This window comes from Nesoenas mayeri, assembly GCF_963082525.1.
Source record: "Nesoenas mayeri genome assembly, chromosome: 18".
Taxonomy (NCBI): Eukaryota; Metazoa; Chordata; class Aves; order Columbiformes; family Columbidae; genus Nesoenas; species Nesoenas mayeri.
The window spans coordinates 2,269,818-2,294,879 of NC_137566.1; the positions used below are offsets into that span (position 1 = coordinate 2,269,818).

At 62.6% G+C, this 25,062-nt stretch overlaps 1 protein-coding gene across 1 annotated transcript in view; it reads right to left on the bottom strand.

Annotated features, from left to right (window-relative positions):
* ABCA2 (ATP binding cassette subfamily A member 2) overlaps positions 1-25,062 on the bottom strand; it is a gene marked incomplete at both ends in the record, with an annotated part of 32,595 nt that overhangs the window by 1,615 nt on the left and 5,918 nt on the right. The window contains 43 exons of the mRNA XM_080355977.1: positions 59-162; positions 393-527; positions 849-990; positions 1,313-1,491; positions 1,638-1,755; positions 1,938-2,070; positions 2,857-2,980; positions 3,218-3,365; positions 3,622-3,737; positions 3,823-3,997; positions 4,237-4,297; positions 4,694-4,805; positions 5,092-5,197; positions 5,363-5,576; positions 6,135-6,463; positions 6,825-6,927; positions 7,111-7,323; positions 8,344-8,634; positions 8,891-9,011; positions 9,104-9,288; positions 9,711-9,893; positions 9,978-10,174; positions 10,491-10,703; positions 10,992-11,172; positions 11,448-11,612; positions 12,179-12,383; positions 12,647-12,797; positions 13,025-13,215; positions 13,529-13,643; positions 14,257-14,359; positions 14,443-14,616; positions 14,998-15,094; positions 15,401-15,568; positions 15,860-15,988; positions 16,205-16,364; positions 16,664-16,995; positions 17,649-17,867; positions 17,978-18,163; positions 18,554-18,658; positions 18,920-19,047; positions 19,268-19,434; positions 19,860-19,971; positions 22,200-22,293. Coding sequence (XP_080212103.1) covers positions 59-162; positions 393-527; positions 849-990; positions 1,313-1,491; positions 1,638-1,755; positions 1,938-2,070; positions 2,857-2,980; positions 3,218-3,365; positions 3,622-3,737; positions 3,823-3,997; positions 4,237-4,297; positions 4,694-4,805; positions 5,092-5,197; positions 5,363-5,576; positions 6,135-6,463; positions 6,825-6,927; positions 7,111-7,323; positions 8,344-8,634; positions 8,891-9,011; positions 9,104-9,288; positions 9,711-9,893; positions 9,978-10,174; positions 10,491-10,703; positions 10,992-11,172; positions 11,448-11,612; positions 12,179-12,383; positions 12,647-12,797; positions 13,025-13,215; positions 13,529-13,643; positions 14,257-14,359; positions 14,443-14,616; positions 14,998-15,094; positions 15,401-15,568; positions 15,860-15,988; positions 16,205-16,364; positions 16,664-16,995; positions 17,649-17,867; positions 17,978-18,163; positions 18,554-18,658; positions 18,920-19,047; positions 19,268-19,434; positions 19,860-19,971; positions 22,200-22,293 — 6,884 coding nt within the window. The remainder of the gene's footprint in view (positions 1-58; positions 163-392; positions 528-848; positions 991-1,312; positions 1,492-1,637; positions 1,756-1,937; positions 2,071-2,856; positions 2,981-3,217; positions 3,366-3,621; positions 3,738-3,822; positions 3,998-4,236; positions 4,298-4,693; positions 4,806-5,091; positions 5,198-5,362; positions 5,577-6,134; positions 6,464-6,824; positions 6,928-7,110; positions 7,324-8,343; positions 8,635-8,890; positions 9,012-9,103; positions 9,289-9,710; positions 9,894-9,977; positions 10,175-10,490; positions 10,704-10,991; positions 11,173-11,447; positions 11,613-12,178; positions 12,384-12,646; positions 12,798-13,024; positions 13,216-13,528; positions 13,644-14,256; positions 14,360-14,442; positions 14,617-14,997; positions 15,095-15,400; positions 15,569-15,859; positions 15,989-16,204; positions 16,365-16,663; positions 16,996-17,648; positions 17,868-17,977; positions 18,164-18,553; positions 18,659-18,919; positions 19,048-19,267; positions 19,435-19,859; positions 19,972-22,199; positions 22,294-25,062) is intronic.

The following is a 25,062-nucleotide window of genomic DNA, read 5'->3' on the forward strand; positions in this document are numbered from 1 at the left end:
CTCCCACCCACACACCATCCCAGGTGCATCACAGGTGCAGTGAGAACCTCCCCCGGACCTGTGGGACGTGAGCACCACGGAGCGACCCGTTTTGATGACATCCAGGATGAGGTTCCAGAGGAAGCGCCGTGCCTTGGGGTCCATCCCTGTGGTGGGCTCATCCTGAGGGACAGACAGCACCCTCAGACACGCCAGCACCCGGGGGGACCCGCCACCCCCTTCCTGTCCTGAGCCTGGATCAGGACACCATCCCACCCCAACGGTGCTCATGGTGGAGCCGTGGACAGGCAGCTCCCACCCAGGGTCATTTCTCCACCCTTGCCCAGCACCAGCCCCAGGGTTGTGGGTGGGAGGAGGACTCCAGAGGCAGGGCGCTGGAGCCGGAGCCGCACCAGGAAGATGAAGGCTGGGTATCCGATCAGCGCGATGGCCGTGGACAGCTTCCTCTTGTTTCCTCCGCTATAGGTGCTGGCAGGCTTGTCCGCGTACTTGGTCAGCTCCAGCTTCTTCAGCGCCCACTTGACCACCTGCAAGGCACGGGGGGGCTGACACCACCCTGCCACAGCCACAGAGCCGGCAGCAGGCAGTGCCGCAGCTGCCGAGGGGACCACAAGCCATGTGCCAGTCAGGGCAGCCCCGTGGCAGCCCCTGGCACAGCCAGGAGAGCCGGTGAGAGCCCGCCAGAGCATGTGCCCGGCCCCAGCACCCTGTGTGGGTGCACAACCGTGCTGGCACTGCCACGAGGGCAGCAGCACTGGCTCAAGTCCCCACTGGTGCCTGGTGAGATGCCATTTGTACGGCACAGCAACAACCTATGGGTGCCGGCAATCACCCGTCCACAGCCCTACCCGTTCCTCATCCTTCCAGGGGATGCCGCGCAGGCGCGTGTAGAGCTCCAGGTGCTCCTGTGCCGTCAGCTCATCGAAGAGCGCGTCGAACTGGGGGCAGTAGCCCAAGCTCTGCTGGACCTGCAGGAGTTCCTTCAGGATGCTGTAGGAGAGGAGAGAGGGGCCGCGGGGAGAAGGAATTGAGGGAATTGCTTTTCAGGAGTACCCCGTTGCTCAACCCTTTCTCACGCCTTCATATTGGAGCGTCTTCTACCAGGTAACACAACAGGCAGCCTTGGCAGAGCACTGGTGTCACCTGCTGCCCCCAAATGACGGTCAGCCCAGCAGGATGAAGGGCTGCAGAGTCCCGCAGAGCCACACGAGCAGACTCACGCTGCTTCATCCTGGGAGACCCCCAAGCAGACCCTGTCCCATCCCCAGGACAGCGGGCAGTCCCCAGCTCCCACCCAGCCTGTGCCCCCGACCTGTGCCCGTTAACAAAGGCCTCTCCTCCCGTGGTGCTCTCGTCCCCCGTCAGCATCTTGAAGGTGGTTGTCTTGCCCGCGCCGTTGACGCCCAGCAGCCCAAAGCACTCCCCGGGCCGCACGCCCACGCACAGCCGGTCCACGGCCAGGATGCGCCCAATCTTGCGGGATTTGTACACCTGGTGCGGCAGGGGATGGGGGCTCAGCCCGTCAGGAGAAACCCAGACCCACAGCCCCGACCCACATCCCTTGATGAGACAGCTCCGAGGTGTCTCCTTGCAGCCCTGGAGCATCGTCCCCTGCCACCACTGCCCCACTGCTGCACCTTGGTGAGGTTTTCGATCTTCAGCATGTCGTTGTCAGCATCACCACGCAGGACACGGTGCCGCTCATTGGCCACATCGATGTCGTCCTCAATGGGTTTGGTGGAGACGGGCAGACGCCTGCGGGAGGGCGCAGGACAGGGTGGGGATGCGGGCAGGGGAGCTCTCGCCTGCACCCCTGCCGGGCACGGGCAGCTCCCCAGTTGGCACCCACTGGAGGGGCACCCTCGGGTAAGGGGTCCTGACAGCAAAGCTTTTCCCCGCAGCCAGCTCCCCATACCCCTGCTCCCAGTCACACTCACTGGGGCTTCCGGAAGAAGTTGTACTGGCACATGATGGTGATGAAGAAGCCCACGAAGCCTTCAATCGTCATGGCAACGAGCCCCCGTGTCACGATATCCCATTCAAAGGGCGATTTCATTTTATCAAATTGCCCTGAGTGGGAGGAAGAGGAGAGCAGCTGCGGACACCTTCCCAGGAAGATAACCTGGTTGTACATCTTGGGCTGGCCTGTGACAATGACACTGTCCTGCCCCCTTGTCCCTGCTCCTGGGCTGGCTGGTGCTGCCAGCACCAGAGCTCGTCACAACAAGGCTTTGCATTCAGTGCTTATGCTGCTGAAATCATCTTTTAACTTTTCAACCTGAGCAGGATGAATCAACCCAACTGAGAGTGGGTATTGGACGGATTTGTCAGATCCTGCCCCTAAATCATCCCTTGTGACACTAGCAACACCTGGGTTATATACAGAAGCTGCTTGAGAAGCAGAGAACAGGGAGAGCTTTCAGAGGCAAAGCTGAAGGCGAGCAGCAAAAGGCTCATTTTGGCTGGGCAGGGCAGCCCTGCAAGCCGGGGACACGTCTGGAAGAGCCCCTGCAGTCCCCATCCCTCACCACAGTGTGGCCCCACACCATGGGCAATGTGCAACAGCAGCAGAGACGCACGACCCTGCCAGCGCTCAAAACCTTCCCTCCCCATGGGGCTGCTATTCGGGATGGCCCAAAGAACCATTTCCAGCACCAGCGGCACCACACCATGGCTGACCCTCAACAGTGTCTCCTCCTGCACCCCAGTCTAGTTCCTGTCCCCGGCTTTTTGCTCCAGGTTGCTCTGGGCCTCAAGAAGCCCCACAGGGCAGGCGGAGGGGCTGTGCCAGCACCATGGTCCCCCAACAGCCCCACATGCCGTGGAGCAAGGGAGGGAGGGAACGAGAGGCCATACCAATCTTGGCGTAGTATTCATTGATGTACTCATTGTAGGCCATCTCCATCAAGCCATGGCCCAGGTTGTAGTTAGGGAACACAAGGAAGCAGCTCTTCAGGTAGCTGTTCACCACCTTCAGATCCTGTGGGGAGACGCAGAGAGGACATGACCATCAGAAACACCCCTGAGGACTGTGAGTGCATGGTGGGATCAGGTTCCCCACCAAGATACAGCCCGGTCAGCTCTCAAAGCTGATCCCGCTGGGCGCAGGAGTTCGGAGCAGAGATCTCCTGAAGTCCCTCCCAGCCCGAGCTGTCCCAAGATGCGATGGCAGCTGCTCCCTTCCTGGCAGCCCCAGGCAGAGCTGTGGATCCCGTACCTTGTCGTGCTCAAAGAGCTGCAACAGGAACGTGGCAACAGTGGCTGTGATACCAATGAAGAGGTTGATGACGATGAGGAAGACGTAGGCAGAGCTGGGCACCTCGAACCAGAAGGACGCAGGGTACATGATGGGGGTGATGGACCAGCTGGGAAGGCAGGCAGCAGGAGCGCACGTCAGCGTGGCAGGAGAGGGACCAGGCAGTGACAACCACGGAGCCTCGGGCTCGCCCACCTCCCAGTCCCACCCTCCCCAGCCCAGCCCTCGCAGCCCAACAGCTACGGGAGCTGCAGAACATCAGCCAGATGTGCAGCACCAGGGCCAGATCCTGCTCGTGTTGTCACAGTGCAGATGGGACATCAGAGGGACCCACCGGTGCATCCCAGCCCACCCAGGCACCGTACCCATAGAGCAGGAAGAGGGAAAGCACAGCGGGGAAGTTGGTAGGAGAGGTGTACGCCGGGAGGTCGAACACGAACAGGATGATGATGCAGCATGTGGCCGGCACCAGGTAGTTCAGCTGGAGAAAACAGAAACTTCTGTGACTGCCCACCCTCCCATCCGGCCCTGGGGGCTCCCCCAGTGGGGCCGTGCACCCTGCTCACCATGTCCCACACGTAGTTGGCCAACCAGTAGATGACAGGGTCACAACCACTCACGAACTGCAGGTGTTTGGCCTTGGTGGCCTTTTCAGCCACCAGGAACACAACAAAGCTGGCTGGCACAAAGGACATGGCCACGATGATGAAGATGGCAATCACCACGTCCGTGCCTTGCAGGCTGCACGGGGAGCAAGGAGGAGAACAGGGACCTCATCAGCCTCGGTTACCCAGGGGAGGGCCACCCGTCCTGGTGTGGGACAGTCACTGTGCACAGGGACCAGCACACCACAGCCACCTGGTCCCCTGCCACGCAGCCTGCGGGCAGAAGCCTCGGCACTACGCCACAAAACCACAGTGAGGAGCTCCCTCCCCACCCCAGGACAGTCACCCTCCCTCACACCCGCTCCCTGGACCTACAGGTAATCCAGGGACAGGCTGGCGCTCGTCTTGTTCATGGGGTGGTTGGTGACTGTGATGCCTGCAGGAAGGCCCAAGAGAAAACACGAGAGTGTGAAAGTGAGCTCAGGACAGAAAATCTTGCCCCCAACCCGCGTGGTCCTGGCTCTGCATGGGAGGAAGGGTTTCCATCCTGCAGCTTGGTGGGACCTGCACTGTCCGAAGCAACCAAGCACCTCAAGGTCAAACCCTCCCTCACTGTCCGGCAGACACATCACAAGCCCAGATGCCTTCAGGCAGCACTTTGGGACATTCTGCCCCAGCCCAGATCTCACAGCCAAGCTGTGTGGACCCCTGCCCCAGCTGGGCACCAGCCTGCTTGGTCCAATGAGGGACACTGCACTTTAGCGCCTGGTTGGACTGTGCCCTAAATCTGTTCCTGAGGTGCTTCTGCCCTTGAACATCTCCAAGTTCTCACCGTAGGCAGCAGGGTTGCCTTTGCTCTTGGGCAAGTTGGCTCGCAGGATGGCGTTGTTGAGAGCGTTGAGGTAGGTGGGCATGCTGTGGTAGCCCTTGTTGTTGTAGAAGACCTGGAGGGGCAGAGAGGTGTGGTGGGAGCTGGCAAAAGAGCTGGGCCCATGGCAGATATACTGGAAGGGAGGGGAGGGATGGGATGGGGCAGGACAGTCCCAGGGCTGTGGGGACAGCAGGTCACTGAGGTGGCAGCTGCAGAGCGTCCATGGGGCAAGAGCCCCCCAGACTCCTCTGTGGAGAGCACTGCTGCGGTGGGCGAGGTGTCCCCGCCACACGTGCCCCCTTCTCCCGCCCCACGCCACGGCTGCCGCTGCCCGCCCGTCTCCCGCAGCGCAGTCGCACCTGGGCTGTTCTCCGGACAGCGATCTTGCGCACCGTGGCAGGAGCCCTGGCCCCGAAGGAGGCTGGGATGGATTTCTGGACGTTGCCGAAGGTGAGTGCCCCATACCTGTGGGACAAGGCAGCACCAAGAAGCTGTGACCACTGTCCCCCACCTCTGGGAGCAGGGCCATCCTTGAGCACGCTCCTGGCTCCTGTCAGCACCCCAGGCAGGTGTCCCCAAATCCCTCCTGCTCCGCAGCACAGGGCAGACCCTGCCAGCCCCCCGCCTTGCCTGTGCAGCCGGAAGCGGTCCGAGGTGTAGAGCAGATACTCGGAGACGTTGCGCCCTGTGATGTCTGCGAGGATGTCCCCCGTCACCACCTTCATCTGCGGGGGGTGGCCCCCCACGCCGCTGGGGCAGGAGAAGCCGGTCCCCTGCATGGAGCATGTGCACTTGATGGGCTCGTGGATGATGTGGGGCAGGGTGGGGGCCGAGGTGACGGTCTCTGAGGAGCAGAGAGGACAGGTCACAGCCCGGCTCCAGCCTGTCCTGGCTGCCTGGGACAACATGGGGCGAGAGGCTGAACCAAGGGGTCCCAGCCAGGTAGGGAGGGAGCACTCTGCCCCACGGCCAGAGCCCAGGCTGTGAGAGAGCTTTTGTGTCCTGGTGACCAAGAGGGACCAAGAAATGGACATGGGGAACAACTTCAGGGGGACACAAAAGGTTCAGAGAGGGGGCATGAAGTGTGGCTGGAGACGGCAATGGCTGGGGACAGCAGCCCACCGAGGGTGACACAAAGTTGGCCACAGGGCTCTCAGTGGTGTCACTATCCCAGGGAACTCCACCGGCACTGCCGGGGCTGAACGGGGAGCGGTGCTCCAGGACAGCACCAGCCCTGAGCCAGAAGTTCAGCCCAGAGATGTGATGCTCTGCTGTGGCCAGGCCAAACTGATGGGCACTTCCAGGGGTCCCTGGGACTTCTTCTGCAGGGCAGATACTTCATCTCCCTGCTGGAGATGGATCTCAAGCCTGGACGCACTCAAGCACCAAACACAGGTGATACCTTTGATGGCAGAGGAAAAGGTCGAGGAGTTCCAGGCACGGAGCAGGTCCTCATCCACTGAGATGGGGTAGTCGGAGGGAGCTGGGGATGGAGGCGGCGGCACGAAGTTGGAGAGCGGCAGGCCCTGGGTGAAGGAGTCAATACACATGGCATCAAAGTACTTGGCCGCCAGCATCTTGGACTCGTTGCTGTTGAGGTTGAGGGTCTGCATGGGCTGGTCCAGCGTGTTGTTGAAGGCGGTCTTGAGCACACAGGTGGCCCCCACGCCCGAGGGCAGGTGGAAGGTGTTCACCAGCTGCTGGGGGCTGGCGTCAGGAGACAGCCTGATGCTGCGGGGAGACGAGCGGGTGAGGAGGAGCAAGGAGCAGGACACATGGGAATTACCACCCTGGCCATTTTCTGGTGGGACCTCCCTTAGGCCTTGGCACTTATCACAGCTGAATGGGCACGCACAGCCCATGGCATGAGCTAAGCTGCCGATGGCAGCCGGTGTCAGGGCTGGCACCTCTCCCAGAGACACCCTGGGAAGGATGGAGGCTGCTGTGAGGGACATGGCAATGGCCAGGCTGCGCTCCAAGCCTGAGCCAGCCCCAGCCCCATTGCAAGCTGCCCTCCTTGCTGTCCCCATCACAGTCCCTGGGATAGGGACAGAGCACGGGACACTGGTCATCAGCAAGTGGCAGCTCTCACCGGTACTCACGACGCTCCTCATTGGCGTACGGAATAAAGTTGCCCTTGGGCTGGGTGTAGTTGTGGTACTGCGATGGTGAGAGGATGAGGGGCGGCAGGTCACCTGCAGGGACAAGGACAAGAACCCGCTCACACCCACAGCACTGCCACGCACAGGCAGACTGGCCAAGCACCCACAGGCCTTGCCCTTGTCCTCCCTGCAGCCAGTGTCCCCACTGGCCACAGCGGAGCCAGCAGAAACGGCCACCAGTAGCCCCCAGTGTGCAGGTGGGTGGCTCGCACGCACCTATTTCGGGCACAGAGAGCGCCACGGTCATGGCCACGCAGACGAAGAAAGCAGGCAGGAGGATCTGCGAGAAGAGCGCCTTGGTGTTGCGCTTGGCGCAGTGGAAGCGTTTGACGATCAGCCCGTGGAACTGGCGCAGCTTCAGCCATGAGCCCTCCAGCTTGAAGCTCCCCTGCCCAGCCAGGTCACCGTCCTCTGCCTCCACCTCTTGGTCTGGGAGGGGAAAGCACGTCAGCCCCTGGTACAGCTGCGCCCGTGCCCACCTTGGCCCCGGGGAAGCGAGCTGGGCATTGAGCCAGGCGCAGCCACCCCCAGGGACAGGGCAGTCCCCAACCCTGACGGCCACCACACCATGGCAGCACCGCGGCACGAAGCGAGGCAGCTGGCTCGCCGGGTTCCTCTTGGCCCAAAATGGGAAACTGAGTCAATACTTTTAAAAAGACAACCTAAGTTGGTGCTTTTCGGCAGAACCTCCCATTTTCCTATCAGCTCTCCCAGGTGGTGAGAGCTCAGTGCAGTCAGAAAGGGGGACGAGACATGGGTGGGGGGACCCGGCGAGCAGCAGGTATGGAGCAGGGCCTCACAGAGCTCTGCCGCCTGCAGCCCGAATCACAAGGCTCAGAGCGTCCCTGGCTAGCGAGGCAGGGTTGAGCATGCCTGAATTAATCATGACAAGAGCTGCTGGCATAGCGCAGAAAAGGATTTGTAAATAAAACAGCAGCCTCAGGGCGCCGGCCTGCAGCCTCTGTCCTCTGGCAACCCCAGTGTCTGGGCAGGGACAGCCCGGAGCCCAGGTCAGGGTTCAGGAGTGAAGCCACCAGCTGGAACATGACTCTGTGCCCAAGGGCCAAGAGGAGACGACCCGATGGGCGGGTGTTAGTGGGGTGAGTCTGCGGGTGGCACCGGCAGGATCCGAGGGAGGCCAGGGCAGAGCTACCGCCGCTGCCCTCGCTGGCTCCGTGCCGCAGCAGGGGGCCTCCCCACGCACATGCTGCCAGTTTGGGGGTGCAAACTGAGAGAAGCACCCATTCCCAGGCCCCCACCCAGGCTGCGGTTCTCCGGGTGCAGCGTTGGTGGACGCATCACCAGACGCCCTGCGGGGTCCTGCGCCTGCAGGCACAGCCCCGTTCTGGCACAGCCCGGAGCAGGGATGGGCGCCGGTACGGCCACTGCCCCGGCCACCCTCCACATCCCAGCCAAACGCCTCCCCCGGCCCCTGCCGCTGGCACGAACCTTGCAGGCTGATGTTATCGGGGTCCTGACGGTTATCAAACAGGGGTGCGTAATCCCCAAAGAATTCGGAATAAGCCCCACCTTCGTCACCCCGCACGGAGCCCACCGAGGAGGCCGAGCGCAGGGACGCCTGCGACTGCGCCAGCTTGGAGCAGGTCACCAGGTTGCTGAGCTCCACCTCGGGTTTCTCCGGCACAGCCGCTTCGGCCAAGGGCTCCCCATTGGCCTCAGGCTTCGGGCCCAGCTCCGGAGCGGGTGACTGCGGGGCGTCCTTCTTGGACTCCTTCATGTCTGGAAGAAGAGGGGTTGCCACCAGCCGTACCACCCTTCATGGCAACGTGGCACAGAGCAGGGACAGATCTGCTCTGCAAACCCAGCGTGGAGCAGAGGCCGCTGCCCTTGGCTGGGCTCCGCTGGAGACCTCTCCTCCCCTTGGGAGAGGAGGCTCCTGCAGCTACGGGCAAGGGGAGAGGAGCCACCAAGCCCAGGCACAGGCACACGGCCCCTCGCCAGCCCCAGCAGCACCGTGTGACCCCCCTGCCCGTACCCACGTCACTGTTTTCCAGAGACTGGTCCTCCTCAGACACCTTCAGGAAGACCTCCTCCAGTGTGGTGTCCATCAGCCCAAAACTGGTGAGGTCCAGCTCCTCCAGGCTGTGCTCCAAGTGCTGCGGAGGCAAAATCCTGCATGAGGAGGGCAGGAGGTGCCCATAGCATCACGGCCCCCGCACCCACCTGCCCCGCCAGCCCCCACAGGTACCTGGAAGAGCCTCTCAAAACAGCCTTTCTTGACGGCCTCGCTGGGCAGGATGTAGGAGAGCTCAGTGTTGGTATCCGAGATGAGGAGGCAGGAGGCCACATATTTCTTGATGAACTGGGAGACGCGGGGCTCGGAGCAGGGGCTGATGGAGGAGTGGGCCAGCGGGCTGTGCGGCTGGCCGGGCTCTGCAGCAGAGGGGCAGCAGCGCTCAGTCACTTCTCACCCCACCTCCCACCAGCACCCACCATGTCCACACTATAGCCCATTGTGGGGTGCTGGAGGTTCCCCAGCCACCCTCCCTGGCCTGGGGATGGGGTCTGCACTGCAGCCCATGCTGGACATCTTGCTGGGCAGCCCAGGGGCCACAGAGAACCAGCACGTGGAGGCAAATGTCACCATGTGGGGTCTAACCTGGGACGCAGGTGGGAGAAATCAAGGCTGAGTGACGCCACCTTCCACACCCCTGCCCTGTCCCCCTTCACCCTCCGTGTGGCCTAAGGAAATTCAAGCTAGGAGCACATGAGTGCTGGCCTCTTGTTGTTTCCTGGGCTGAAGAAGGGCTGGTCCCATCTACTCCTCTAAATATGAGGTCCTGCTGCCCACAGACCTGTGCTGTTCCTGGTGTCTGACTGCTTCTTCACCACTGTCAGCTTGTAGCCATCGCCATAGGTGCTCTTGAGGAAGAGTGGAGAGCCGCAGCACTTGAGCTTGCCGTGGGAGATAATGGCGATGCGGTCACCCAGCAGGTCAGCCTCGTCCATGTGGTGTGTGGAGAGCAGGATGGTCCTCCCTGATGGTGGCACAGAGCCTCATCAGAGCGGCCAGAGCCACCGCGGCCAGAGGAGCACTGCTGGGTCTGCCTGCCTCCGCTCACCTGGCTTGTACTTGAGGATCAGGTCCCAGATGGCCCTGCGTGCATACGGGTCCACGCCAGCCGTGGGCTCATCCAAGATCACAGCCCGTGACCCACCCACAAAAGCAATGGCCACCGACAGCTTCCTCTTCATGCCCCCTGAGAGGGTCTGCACCAGGGAGTGGCGTTTGTTGGAGAGCTCCAGGTCCTCAATCATCCTGGGGACAGGGGAGAAGCACCGGGGATGCGGGGGGACTGCACCAGCACCCCGTGTCTGCAGGGAGCACGTGAGGCCTCTTCCCCGCATGGCGCCCTCAGCTCTCAGCTGCCGGGACAGCCTAGCTGCAGCCAGGCTACAGAAACATCTGCTGCTGCTTCCACAGCCTGACACCCCAAGTTTTGGAAAACACTTGGTGGAGATGCTTCAGGGACATCTCTGCTCCCAGATCACCCACCACAGCACAGCCAGCAGGAAGGGAACACACTCACGCGAAACGCACAGATGGGGCAAAAGGAGCTGGGGGGAGTGCCTACTTGTCCATCTCCCTGCGGATCTCCTCCTCCGCCATGCTCTTGAGCTGCGAGTAGAACCAGAGGTGCTCCTCCACTGTCAGCCTGTCGAAGAGCACGTTGTGCTGGGGACACATGCCCAGGTTCTTCCGGATCTCATCCATCTCTGTCCGGATATCGTGGCCGTAGATGGTAGCAGAACCCGAGGTGGGAGGGAACAAGCCGGTGAGGATGGACCTGGACAGATGAAGAAAGGCAACAATGTGAGGGACCTCGTACTCCATCTGGTCCCAATCCAAACTACCACCTCCAGGAGCACCTGCTGGGCCCCAGGCAGAGCAATGCCAGTGCAGGGCCATGTGCCCACTGCCTGTCCCCTTTTGTGTCACCCCTACATCCACACCACTGCCCTTTGGGCACGGCACCAGTTGCCACAGGGCCCTGCGAGGACATCACGCAGCACCTTCCCCAGCCACTGCGGCTGCCCAGAAGGACACATCCCACATTTGCCCCAACGGCACTCACATGGTGGTGGTTTTGCCTGCACCGTTGTGCCCCAGGAAGGACACCACCTGGTTCTCATAGAGGTTGAGGCTCAGCTTGTTCAGCGCCAGCTTCTTGTCTGTCTTGTAAACCTTGGTGAGCTTGTCAATGCAGACGACCAAGGGGAGGTGGGTTGGCTCCTCCTCGATGCCCCGAGTCTCCTCTGCCACGAGAGCAGGATGGTGAGGAGCTGGGGGGTGTCAGGAGGATGGAGCGGGGCTCCCCGGGGGATGAACCTCCCCACCCCCATCCTGCAGTGGCTGTGGTGGCTCATGGCCCCTTGACCCTCGGCTTCTCACCAGCGTCCCCCCTCCCGCACCACAGGCAGCAGTGCCTGGCCCAGGACCCTGCCCTGCCAAGGCCACAGGGGCACACAGGGGTCCACGCAGGACCCTGCAGCAGAGCCAGGGCCCCCCCACACAACCCGTCTGCCCTCACCCAGCCGCCGGCTCTCCATGGCGCAGGCCTGATCCTCCTCCATGATGCTGAGGCGCGTGGTGTGGGACCAGGGCCAGGTCCACTCCCAGGTCTCCACTCGCCCGTTGCCCAGCCAGTAGGACTTCTGGAAGGGGAAGTACCAGGGCCGCGGCAAGCCGAACATGCCTGCAAGCACAGCCCCGGGGTCAGGGCCGAGCCTACAGCCATGGCCATGCAGCAGCCAGCCAAGGGCTGGGGCAGAGCTCGGCACAGGGGAGGGCATGGGCCTGGAGCATTCCCCAGCTCAGGGATGTCACTGCAGGGTGGGACTGCAAGCACCCTGGGCTGCTGGGCTCAGGGTGACACTGCTGGGCTGTGCAAGGAAGCAAAGTCCTTTGGGCTTTGGGTTGGGCCTGGCTCCCACTTTGGTTTTACTAGGAAAGCGAAGGAAGCAGGTGAGACTCCTCCTCAAGTGGGAGATAAGGGGAACCAGTGTTCCAGCTGTGGACACCTGGCTTTGCTGTGGTTGGCCACTGAACCAAGGCACAAGACTGAAGATCTTCAAGGAACCTGCTGGTATCACCAGTGGGTCAGGGCATATGAAAAGGTGTCCCCAACAGGACACATGTATGGGACCCTAAAGGTACACTGTGCCAAATTCACCATGTCAGGACTGAGGAACCAGCAGTGTCCCCAGCCAAGAGGCTCCCGTAAGATCAGAGATGCCCTCATGCCCCACTGCCCACACGTACCCGGGTGCACAGCCTCAATGTACCACGTGAGCACCCCATACACCACAGCATCCACGATCAGCATCATCATGGACAGGAGGAGGTTGAAGTCGTCTCCTTCCACAGGTGACTGGCTGAAGGTGTGCCACTGGATGCCCACACCGGCCACCTCGTACAGTGCAAAGTACTTGGAGCCCAGCCCAAAGGCTGTGGTGGACATGAGGGACTACGGAGAGGTGGAGGAAAGCGAAGGGAAGGGGATGTCAGCAGGAATCCCAGGCCAGCTCCAGTGCCGCCCCCCCCAGCCCTGTAGAGATGCCCCCTGCCCTGGGAGGCACCAAACCTTCTGGAGATGCCTCCAAAGCACCATGGGGAGGTGCTTCATACAGGCAGAAGTTTGTGCAGGCCTTGGTGACAGCTTGGTGGCCTATGAACTGGACCTGGGGTGCCTGAGGCAAACCTGGGGCCAAGCAGCTAGAGCCAACTCACCGCAATGCACTTCTCAAAGGCTGTGATCTTGTCATGCGCCACCTCCTCCCGGATGGCGACGTACATGTAGGGCACGTAGCTAAGGAAATAGATGATGCCGCCGCAGGCAGAGGCCAGCTTGGCCTTGGAGTACAGCACCGACACCAAGAAGCTGCAGGGAGGACAGTGTCACCGTGGAGCCCACACCAGGGCTTTCCCCACACCGTCTGGTTTCGGTGGCATGGAGATGATAAATTGTCCCTCAAATCAGCTGGCTGGGAGATGCGTGCCCCTCCACCAGCCCTTGCCCACACCATTCCCAGCACCCTCGCCCCACGGCACAGGGACCCTGGTGCTGCCTGTGCCCCCTCACCCCACAGAGTGGCCCGGGCAGCTCACCAGAACATGATGGTAGCCACTGCGTAGATGGCAAGAAAGAGCCAGATGATGAGGACATCACTGTGCATCAGGACTTTGCCGTACTTCAGGATGGCGGTGAGTGCTGTGACCGAGATGGAGAGCTGGACGAAGCCTGTGATGAACCACGCTACCCAATGCACTGCGTTGTTCAAGCCCATCATCTTCATCACCTATGAGGCCAACACGGCTCAGCAGGGCTGTCCCCTACCTTGCAGATCCCCACTGCCTCAGTCGCTGGGGCTGGGAGAGCAATGGGCAGCACTGAGGGCCCCCCAGGGAGTGGGCAGGACACAGCACCTCATGCCAGGGTGCCAAGGGGCTCAGCTCCCTCTGGTCCTGGGAACACTGAGAAGGACCAGCTCAGCTCAGCCCAGCGATGCGGGGCCTGGGCACAGCCCAGGGACACAGGGAAGGTGTCCATGGATGCAGCACAGGACTTGGAGACACCAGCTCCTCCCCAGGGATCTCTCCCACCATCCCCACCTCTTTCAGGCGATGCTCCTTCTCCGTCACAATGTGCTGGATCATCATGGCCACCGAGTAGACCCAGGAGATCACCATGCACAGGGGCATCATATGCTCGATGACAAAGAGAAAGCTGGTGGGGTAGAGGGAGAGAAGGGAGAGCTGGACTGTGGCACCACTACAGAGACCTCTGGAGACTCCACGGCAATGAAAGGGCTCTCCCACCACACGGACACAACCAGCCACCCAGCCCAGTGGCTCCTTAGTGCCCTGAAAGAGCTTCTCCAATGAGACCATAGAACAACCTGGTGTCCTGGCTGCCAGGTCCTGGCAGGCAGGCAGCAGTCGCGTGCTCAGCCCACTGCCCTGCCCACCCTGGTGGGGATGGGACCCTATTGACCCCCCTGTCCTGGAGAGCTGGTGGATCTGGGACTTCTCCAGGTTCAATAACCACTGACAGACCCACATGCCATCCATTTACCACACTGCTTGTGTTCTCTCCAGTCTTTCAGCCTACAAGGCACCCCACAGCCATGAGTTCCTCACTTCAGCTGTGAACTGGGCACAAAATCCTTCCCCTGCTTGCTTCACCTCTGGTCCAAGGAACTTAACTGGTTGGTCATCACTCCCAATGTCACCAACCTCTCTCAGGCCCCCAGATTTGTCCCCTCTCCCCAGCTGAAGTGTTCTGGTCTGCAAAGGGGAAGAGGGAAGGTTCTGCCCCTGCCCACGCAGGTGCTACTCACTCATCCCGGGTATAACATGGGTATGGGAACATCTGCACATAGTTGCCGGGCTCCACCACGTCATGCCCAACGAACGTGTTGATGAGGGCACGCTCCATCATGTCTGGGGAGGAGAGGCCAGGCTGAGCGGGCAGCGCAGTCAGGGGCCGGGGACGTAGGCAGCTGCGGCGAGGGGCTGGCACTCACCCTGGATCCAGACAAAGCCATAAAGGAAGTAGAAGCGGCCACCGGTGTTGGGGCCAGGACGCCAGTATGCCCGTCGGATCTCATTGGTCTTCTCCGTGAAGCTGGAGTTCTGTCGGATCTTGTACATGACGTGGGGCGGCAATGAGCCGTCCTTGTTGGTCTGGAAGATGACACCTGTGGGCAGGGAGCCTGCTGGCACCACGGGAGATGGCCACGCCAGCCGGCCCGCACAGGTGCGGAGGGGTTCAGCGTGTCCCAGCCAAGCGCACCATGAGGGCTGCTGTGGATGGGGAAGGTGGCCATGGCCCTGGTATGGGATGTGAGGGCACACGGGCAGCAGGCAGTGGTGGGAGAGCCAGGACAGCAGCAGGGTGCTGCGCCCAGCACGGCTTGGCCAGGGGCAGAGGATGGGCAATGTGAGATGCTCAGCCTGCTCTTCCACCCAACACATGCACCAGGAGAGCCATGTCCAAAGCCAGCGGCCCCAGCCCAGGACATGGCTGGAGGACATGGCTTCAAGGACCCCCAGGAAGGGGCCGGGTCATGAGGACGTACTGGCAAAGACCGTGACGTTGTCCTGGTAGGCCTGGTTCAGTGTGTAGTTGACGATGCTCTCCTCATCTGGGAAGCCTTTGAAGATGTCCACACTGACCTAGTGGAGGAGGCCAGTGAGACTTCACTGCCCTGATGGATCTAGCACACAGACCCTGCACACCGTGTGTCACCCTCAGGCATCCCATGAGCCCCCAAACCCAACACCAGGTGGGCACCTCAACTGCTGACATCTACCCCAAAGCTCCTCACACTGAAGAAGCCCCTGTGTCCTCCAGGACTCCCATCCCATGGCCTTAAGGGGGCCTGGGCAGACCTAACCTCTGTCCTCGGCCCTGCAGAGCCTGGCTGTGGGCAGCGGTTGCTGCACCAGCATCCACATTCCTACAGGAGGGTACAACCTCACCTTGGCCATGAAGTGGACCCAGCCACAGGCGGCATTGTCGATGGTGTCCAGCTGCTGGAGCAGGATGCTGGCATTGGGCAGGGAGAAGTTGCCGTTGAGGAAGTTGTGGAGAACATCGCTGTCAGAGACATTCAGGATCTCTGGGTGCTTGTGGAGGTCAGCGGTGAACTGGGACAGAGAGGGAGACACAGGAGGGAGAAGTTGGGATGTGTGTCCTGCCTCTCAGCCCCTGTCCTCTCCATGGACACAAACAGGACCCATCGCTTCTCCTGGGGCCAGAACATCATCCACCTTGCACAGGGAACCAGCCTGGTCCTCACAACACCAGGGTGAGCACCTAGGAGCACCTGAGAGCTTCATATGAAGAAGCCAAGAGGTGCCTCAGGGCAGGACACCCCTTTCCACCTGGCCTGGGGTAGCAAAGCCCAGGCTGGCTCAGTCCCCACTGCACCATCCTACCTGCTGGAGCCAGCGGATGCGTCTCTGCAGCCTGCCCTCCTCCAGGTAGGCACGGATCTCGGGGGAGATGTTCAGCCACACCTTGGCATAGTGGGTGACATTGCCCACAAAGGCAAAGGTCTCATTGGCCTGAGGGGGAGGAAGGTCACACAGGACATGAAGAGGCAGGGCCACCCCGCTCTCTGGGATGGCTAGCAGCCACAGAGGCATCTGCTCACCCATCATCGGCAAAGGCCAGGGCAGCTGCAGGCTCCTGGCAGCTGGGCCATGCCTGGGCAAGGAGGTCCCTGCAGAGCAGGGCAGGTGGGAGAGGAAGGATGGGGGTCCCAGTCTCTGCACCCTCACCTTCAGGATGACTTTGTCCACTTCGGTGCCCACGGGTGCATACAGGATTTTGGGGTTGCTGGTCATCAGATGCACGAGAAGGCCTAGGTTCCGCTGCTCCTTGCTGGTGAAGCACAGCGAGCTCATGTTGCCCTGCTTCAGCGCCTCGGGTTCAATCGTCCTGCAAAGGGGGCTCAGGCTGCCAATTCCACTCCAGCCCCAGCAGCCCTTGCTGTGAGCAGCCCCCACCCCTGCCCAGGAGGGGATTTCACACTGACTCCTGTGCCAGCATGGTGCCCAGCTTGAGAAGCTGCCCCCAGCCATGGCACAAGGATGCGGCACAGCACCCATCTCCCACGTGCTCATCAAGGGATGACCGCGGCCCCTCGCTGGGATGGCAGAGGCAGGGTGGGCTCTCCCACTGCCCTGCCTGACCAGAGACCACCTCGATCCATTCTCTCCAACCCCCGGGGCTCCTACCGGTTGTTGCCGCAGAGGATGGGCTGCAGCCCGGCCCAGAGCTGCACAAATGCCGAGAACTGCCCCTGAGGGTTGTCACTGCCGGCTGCGCCACCCCCAGCTCCCTCCTCCTCTGCTGTGGTGTTGCCAGCCGTGGCATTGGCACTGGCCCAGCCAGTGCTATTGGCAGTGGGCAGCGGGGCCTTGCTGACACAGGCTCCCCTGGGCAGCAGCTTGGCCAGCGCCGACAGGATGTCCACATCACGGAGAACCTTCTCCATTTCTGCTAGGTCCTCCAGGAGGGCGCGGAGGCGGTGCTGGGCGGCCGTGCTGTTCACCTCATCCAGCTTCAGCTGCAAAGACAAGCGTGCAAGGGGTTAGCTGTGGCTGAGGTGACAGGGCTCTGCTCTGCAGCAGAGGGGACCAAGGAGCACCCCAAGCAGTGGCATGTCCACTTTCTTGGTTAAAAGGTTGAAGCTATGACCAGCTGAGGCCCTGGACTCATTGCCATGCATCTGTGGCTATCAGGCAGCAGGAGTGCAGGCAAATGCTGGCAGGGTCTTGTTGAGGAACACAAGATGTCCCCCAGGCAGGAAGGGTGGTCCCCTGTGACCACAATGGACAGATCAGACTCAGGCAGGAGGACACGGAGGGGGAGACCTCAGAGCCAGCCTCGAGGAGCTGTGCCACCAGGGACACCACCAGTCCTGGGAGAGGAGCCTGTGGGGATGTGCTTGGAGGATGCTGGGGACACAGAGCCCCATCCCATGGGCAGTGTCTGAGGAGGTGCCAGGAGGGGGAATCATCCAGAGTCCCGCTGTGGGGCTCGGCAGGGGTGCCCATGTGGGGTAGGTGGGTGATCAGGAGGCACTGTGCCATGTAACAGAGCCCTCCACCCCCACACATCCCCGGTGAGCAGGGAGACCCTGCCCAGGCCTTGTCCCTGTCCTTGCCCCACAGCCCACCCCACACTGGTGGGAGGCATGTCCCGCAGCCCCGCTCTCACTCTGCTGACAATCCTGGGGGTGTCCAGCTGCTCCCGGAGCTCGGTGGCCAGCTGGGCAAAGCGCTCCCGGCGGGCGGCCCGGCTGCCGTTGCAGGCCAGCGCCCGGTACGTCCGCAGCAGCGGCTGCTGCGCGGGGGCCACGCGAAGGAGGCGGCGCAGCCCCCCGGGGCTCTGCTCACATGTCAGCTGCTCCAGCACCGGCCCGGTGAAGAGGACGCCCTATGGGGCAGGGAGCTGTCATGGCACAGCACCGGGTGCAGGGGCACATGACAGTGCCCGCCCTGGCAGAGCGGCTGCCCGCACCCTGGCTGGCCCTGCCAGGCACTCACCTCCATCTCGGTGACAAAGGCCTGGGGGCTGTCGGAGGCGGCGGGTGCTGCGGTGGTGCTGGCAAGGCCCAGGGCCTGGGAGAGCAGGCGGAGCAGCGCTGGCCGGCGCGGGGCTGCCGCAGGGTCCCGCAGCGCCCGGTGGACCAGCCCTTCCCGCAGGCTCCTCCAGCCACTGGGGAGGCTCTTCTGCAAGACGACCAAGGAGGAGGCTGGTGGTGTGGGGGATCACAGGGTCTCCCTCCATGTGAACCCACCAAGCACACGTGAATGGCCCCACAGCACCCACACCCATGGTCTCCGCAAGGAGGGATAGAAAAGGGGACGTGCAGATGGGGGGAGCACAGGTCGTCTGCACCCCAGCCACAGGACAGAACACAATCTTCCCCCTCCCTTCACAGCCATCGTTCAGGTGGTGCCATCACCCACTGCAATGGGAAACTGAGGACCCAGCCACCCCTGCTGCTGCTCTGGCCACCTGACAGCACCCTGTCACATCCCCTCTGCCAGGACGGACACCACCGAGGAGAGAATGAGCTCTGCCCCACCAAGTCTCCCACACATGGCACCACTCCTCACCTCCAGCTGCGTCATCTTCTCACGAGGGCCAAACCCGTCCCACAGGTCTCGTTCATGGGTCTCATCGGGTACCAAAGGAAAGGAACCGAAGAACAGGCGGTACACCTGCACCGGGGACGGGAGCGGAGCTGCCGAGCGCGCCAGGAGCAGAAGCACCCGTTTGCCCAGCAGCACCCTGGCGTGGGGTGGTAGGATGAGCCCTGGCCACGTGTTCACCAACTCCCACCTGAGTCTGGTGCCCCATTCCCTGGGGCGGTGCAGACCCCTGCAAAGCCCAGCCCTGCAGCACTGTGCTGTCACCCACCTTCCAGAGGCCACCACCCACCTCCCAAAAGCTGTCACCAAGTACCAAAGGCTGTCACCCACCTCATGCAGGTCAATGCTGGAGCCCAGGAGCAGCTCGGCTGTGCTGTTGGGCAGGGACAGGTTCCGCGTCAGGAAGCGCTGCAGCTCGCCCCGGTCCTTGGCTGCCCACGCCAATGTGAAGCCGGATCCTGGCAAGAGCAAGGCAGGGGTTCAGAGCAGCCCGCCAGAATGTGGCACATGGCACGGCCCCACGCAGAGACGCATCACAGCTGGCCCTGCCCGGCACGCAGTGATGTGGGCCAGCGGCAAGGCGCTGCCACGTGCCATCGCACCACCGGGTGCTTGGCAGGCGGGCAGCCCCAGCCCTGCCTGCGCAGGCAGCGGGGGGGCAGGCAGGGCACAGCCCACCTGCTGGGTTCCTGAAGTGGGTCTCCATGGAGCTGGGCTCGCTGCTGCTCAGTGCCTCCAGGCGCCGGCGCAGCGACTCCAGCTCCTCCTCCAGTCCCGGGTGCTGCGGGTCGAAGAGGCTGCTCTGCTCCACAGCTTCGCTGAGGTGCTCCAGGAGCTGCGTCACCCTGCAAGAGCCCAGCACCACCACGGCTTCAGGGACAGGGACGGAGGGGTGGGGACGCCTCCCACAGAGCCCTGGGCAGGAACAAGCCCCTCCGGTGCATGGGCCAGCAGTGCTGCCTGCCTCGGGCACTGCTGCCCCAGGACCTGGCCGTGCCAGCACACCGAATCCACCATGCCAGGGGTACACAAGAGAGCCGCAGCGCCTTGAGGTGCCCCTGGGGGCCACCTCTGCCCTCCTCCCAGCACCGGGCACCTGAGCGCCCACAGGGGAACAGGCTGAGATGTCCCCTGCACCCTGGGGACATGGTGCTCTGCACCCAAACACTTTGGGGGACAGGGGCTTGCGCCTTGCTCCCAGAGGGGTGGTGACAGCATGGGAAGAGGCAGGCTGGACAGGAGGAGGACACTCTGCAAGGGCACAACTCACGTGGAGTTGGAGTACTGCAGGAAGCCGAACTCATCGCGCTGGCCGTCAGGGCACAGAGACTGCATGACGGGCAGGATCCCGGCCGACGTGAGCGGGGCCGCCGTGTAGAAAGCTGGAGCCAGCAAGGGAGCGCAGAACAGGCCGAGGAAGGTGCAGAGGCGGGGGAGGCAGGGGGGAGGCAGGGGGCCACCGGAGAGACAGACACTCAGTTCAGAGAAGCGTGCGCTGGGCCCTGTGAGCCCCGTGGGAGGCTGGCGGCCAAGGACAGAAGTCTGCAGCTTTCCAACCAAGGCTGTCCCCGGCTGGTGGCCCCTTGGGGCTGTGGGCAGCTCCTGCCACCCTGGCTCCTGCCCGCTCCCTCTGGGTGACAGGTCCCTCCCACCCCAGGACAATGTCAACTTCTGCAGCTTGCCAGGACAGCCACCAACCTCCCCGGCCTCTCAGCCCCTCTTGTTAGTAACCTCAGAGGCACCGCCGGATCTCCAGAGGAAGAGGAGGAGGAAGAATACAACAGGGAAGAAAGTTGTCACCACCGCTCCCCGAGCCCCGGCCTCCCCCTGCCCGGCTGCCCCGACGAGCGGCTGCTGGAGGTGGATGGAGATGGAGACACAGTGGGGGAGATGGAAGAAATAAGGAGCAGTGAGAGGACAGCAAACCTTCCCCCTCAGCCGGCACTGAGCCATCGTCCCTGCCGGGGTCTTTCCACATCCTTCCCTGGGACTGGGCAAGTGCAGGAGGGCCCTGCCCAAAGGGGACCAGAGGCAGCGCCAGGCAGGGGCCCTGCACGCCGCGGCCCGGCCGGCGGCTCTGTGGTTAGAGGCAGGTCAGTGCTGTTAGCACAGCCGCAACGGGCAGCGGCTGGTGAAGATGGGCTTCTGGCAGCGACAAGGGACAGCCCAGGGCAGGGAAGCACCGGATGGGTCAGCAGCTTGGCAGGGCAGATGGTGGTGGCTGGAAGCCAGCACATTGGTGGCATCTTAGTGGCCTCCAGGCTCCTAGTAGTGCCATGTCCTGGCCATCCCAGCTGCAAGGGGCCAGAACAGGGACCTGGTGGTGGTGCCGGGCTGGAAGCCATCTCTAGCCCCTTGAGGACCAGACTGGGGGGAGCATAGGCAAGACCAGGGTGACCACAGGCTACCACATGGGTGCCACCACCCAGCAGGGTCTGCCCCAGGAGGGAGGTGAGAAGGGGTAGAACAAGCTACTCCTGACCTGGAGAGCCCTCTGCAGTCCCGGGGGGGACAGGGACATCGCCACCAGCGGCCCCCGCACCTGGGGAACACAGCACCAACCCAGTGAGGACACCACCATGGCTGGTCCTGTCTGGGCAGCCCCAGGGAGGAGCAGGCAGGGGCCACACTGTGCTGCCCAAGCTCATCTTCACCAGCCACGGAGGAAGGCGACAGGGTTACACAGATGTGGATTAGGCCAGAATGAGTTGATCCAAACCGGACTCTTTCTCCCCAAAACATGTGGCTGGCACAGGCAGGGGAAGGGGGGAGGCACCCACCCACCCCACCAACTTACAGACTGGCGCATGCAGTAGAGACATGGAGGGCAGGCAGGCAGGGGAGGTGGTGGGAAAGAAAAAGAAAACGTGAGCAAAAAGAAAAACCAAACCAAAACCACACAACACAGAGCGCACATTAGCGCCGGGGCAGGGACCGGGGCAGCACCCGCTACCGCCCACAGCTGGACCCCACAGCTGGGCTCTCCCTCGCCGGCACGTGCTGAAACACAGGCTTGGACCACAGTTACACCAAGTTGCTGGCTCCCGGCACCTCCTCCCCGCCCCACCGCACCACCGGCACCTGCAGCACAGCCCGCAGGCACCAGCACCTGCAGCCCTGGCTGCACATCACCAGGAGCCCCCAGCTCCGGTCTCATCAGTTTGTCACCCTGCCAGGGCCCCAGCATCCCGGACCCCCCCATAACTGGTATGGAGCTCCATGTGGTGAATTTCCGCCCCCGGCACAATGAGGAGCTCGGGACCCTTCCCACCACCAGCCTGGCTGCTCCTTAAAGATTCAGGGTGACCGTGGCTGTCCCAGCACCATCCAGCTCCATTTCCCCCACAAACTGTCCCTGCTGATGGCAGCCACAGGCTGGTTGGCACTGCCACCCCAGCGGATCCCCCCATGTTGGGACTGACTCTGCTGCGCTGTGTATGCCCCACCAGCCACCAGCTGCAGCCCCTGCCCAGCAACATGTCCCCCAAAAGGCCCTTCTGGGTCTCCACCAGCTGCTGCAGCCCCTCTGCCCCACCCAGGCTGTCCCCAAGGGGCTGGAGTGGCTCCCCAGAGCCTGGGGTGGCCCCAGACACCGCCCACCAGCACTCACCTTCCTTCACAGGGATGGTCGGCTTCTTCTGCCGCAGCCCCAGGAGGATGAAGAAAAGCACCAGGGGGATGAAGATCTCAAAGGCCAGCACCCACTGGGGATGACACAAAGCAGAGGGATCGTGACACCAGGACCCGGCTGCCAAGGAGGAGTGTGGGCAGGACGCGGCTCCCGAGGCACGGTGTAGCGCAGCGCCCGTGTCCTGGGTGGCACCATCACAGCTGAGCCTGAGGCAAACGGGTCCCTGGGCACCCAAGGATCTCCTGCTCAGCCCTGCCTGCACCATCCTGCCCGGAGCACCTGGGGACAGGAGGGGGCACCACAGAGGGGAGAGGCCCCTATTCCAGCAATGCAAACAGAGTGCTGGGCTGGAGCCCAGCCTGATGAGCCACTGCAGCTGGGGCTGCCCAGAGGAATAGAATAGAATCATTTCAGCTGGAAGAGACCCTCAGGATCATCGAGGCCAACCATAACCTAATCTAACTCTAGCACGAAACCATGTCCCTAAGAACCTGGTCTAAATGTCTTTTAAACCCTTCCAGGGCTGGTGACTCCAGCACTGCCCTGGGCAGCCTGTTCCAATGCCCCACAGCCCTTTGGGGAAGAAATTGTTCCCACATCCAACCTCAACCTCCCCTGGCGCAACTTGAGGCCGTTTCCTCTGCTCCTGGCGCTTGTTCCTGGGGAGCAGAGCCCGACCCCCCTGGCTCCAAGCTCCTTTCAGGCAGTTCAGAGATCAGAAGGTCTCCCCTCAGCTCCTGTTCTCCAGCTGAACGCCCCAGGTCCCTCAGCCGCTCCATCGCACTTGTGCTCCAGCCCCTCACCAGCTCCGGTCCCTTCTCTGCACTCTCTCCAGTATTTCAATGTCCTTCTTACGATGAGGAGCCCAAAACCGACCCCAAGATTCAAGGTTTGGCCTCACCAGTGCTGAGTACAGTGACACAATCACTTCTCCAGTCCTGCTGGCCACACTATTGCTGATACAAGCCAGGATGCTGGTGGCCTTTTTGGCCACCTATACACACACTGGGTCATGTTCAGCCAGCTGTAAACCCCAAGTTTGACATAACCCCAAGTCCCCATGACTGGCAAAGAGCCACAGGTCCCCAGCCTGGCAGTGCCCTCACGGCTGGCAGCTCCCTGGCACGACACCCCCAGCCGCCTGTGCCACTGCCGGGTCCCACACATTGGGCTATGCAGAGCGCAGACTCCAGTGCTGCCGGGGCAGGTTCAGACCCTGGCACTGGCCCCAGGTGCAACTGGGGGCAGCGTGGGGGCTCCTGGCACCCCCTGTGTGCCCTCCCAGAAGGCTACGGCTGCACAGGATTTCCACCGGTGGCATATGGTAAATCACAGCAAATCCTCAGGAATCCCTGACCCCAATCGCGCAGGCAGCCCAGGCTGGGCTCTGTGCCCAGAGGCCCTGGGGATGGGCATCAGTGCCCTCAGCCACGGGCAGGAGCCGGACCCGGCACGCTGCCAGCACAGCTGCCGCTGGTTTGCACTGGGAGTGCCCAGGACACGTCATGGCCCTGTTGCCCTTGCTGCTGAGTGGATGGAAACTACCGTGTGTGGGGAAACTGAGGCACAGGGTGAGGTGAGGCACACTCAGCTCACGCCAGGGACAGAGCAGACCCCAGGCTGGCACCCGGAACCAGCTGCCACCAAGCGCAGGGCAGACCCAGCTCCGCTGCCAGGAAGGTTCCCACTGCGGCACCAACACCTCCTCCCGCACCGGTCCTGTTGCCCGTGGTGACCAGTTGCCAGAGGGGCTCACCAGCAGGGCTTTAACACCACAGGGGCTGGCTGGAACGACACAACCAGCAGCAAGTGACAGGGATAGGCCCTCCTGTCCCCAAAAGCATCACCTCCATGATGGCCTCACCCAGGGCCTGCAAATGCTCTGCCAAAAAGTCACCACAGCCCAGCAAACAGCAGCAAGCACAGGGACCCCACCCCCTGGCCCCCACCGCACGTGGCCGCAGCTCTCCTGCGGGCACCAGGGCTGGCAGGTTGGTGGGACGGGCATGGCTGCACCCAGGGGTACCCCCCATGCTGCCCTCTCCACCCCTAGAGCTGATGTGGGGGGAGGCAGAGACTGGAGGAAGAAGGGCTGGAGGGGATTGCAAACACTCCAGGAGCAGTGCCAGGGGATCCCCATTTGTCCCACTGGTCCCAGGCACAGCCCCTGGTGTCACCATCCTTGTACTGGGGGGTGACAAGGGACACCCCGACCCGTTCTGCCTGCCCCATGGCTCCCGCCCTGCCACTCACTGCCTGTTTACCAGGCACACAAAGGGGCCTCTGTGCCCTGGCGCCTGTGGGACCGTCCCCCCACACCCACGCCGGGCTGTACCAGGCTCCTTTGGGGACTGCCGGGTCCTTGGTGGTGACAAGAGGGACCTGCTTGTTGCTATTTATTTTTTTAGAGTGGGTCATTGACCTTTTGCTCATCTCCTTCCCCAGAGACCTCCTCTGTCCTCGACCCCTCCTGTGACCCCCATCCCGCAGTGCCAGGGCAGGCTGTGCCCCAGCACCAGCACCCGGGGTGACACGGCAATGGGCAGAACTGGTGGCAGAGTGGGGGTCACCAGTCGGCACCTCCAGGACTGATCTTGCCCCTTTGGTCCCCAGGGCTGCCCCTAAGGGGCTTTCCAGGTGTGAGGGGGACAGGGCTGCCCCACACTCACAATGGGGCAGAGGCGGTGGGGGGAAGGGGAAAGGATGCTGTCCCAAGGGAGCCTCAGCCCTCCCTGGGGGGCACCCAGCAGGGGCACCCAAAGCTGGCACCCAAGTGTGGCACAGCCTGGGGACTGCAGGGTCCCTGCCTGCAGGTGCAGGACTCTGAGGGACATTTTGGGAT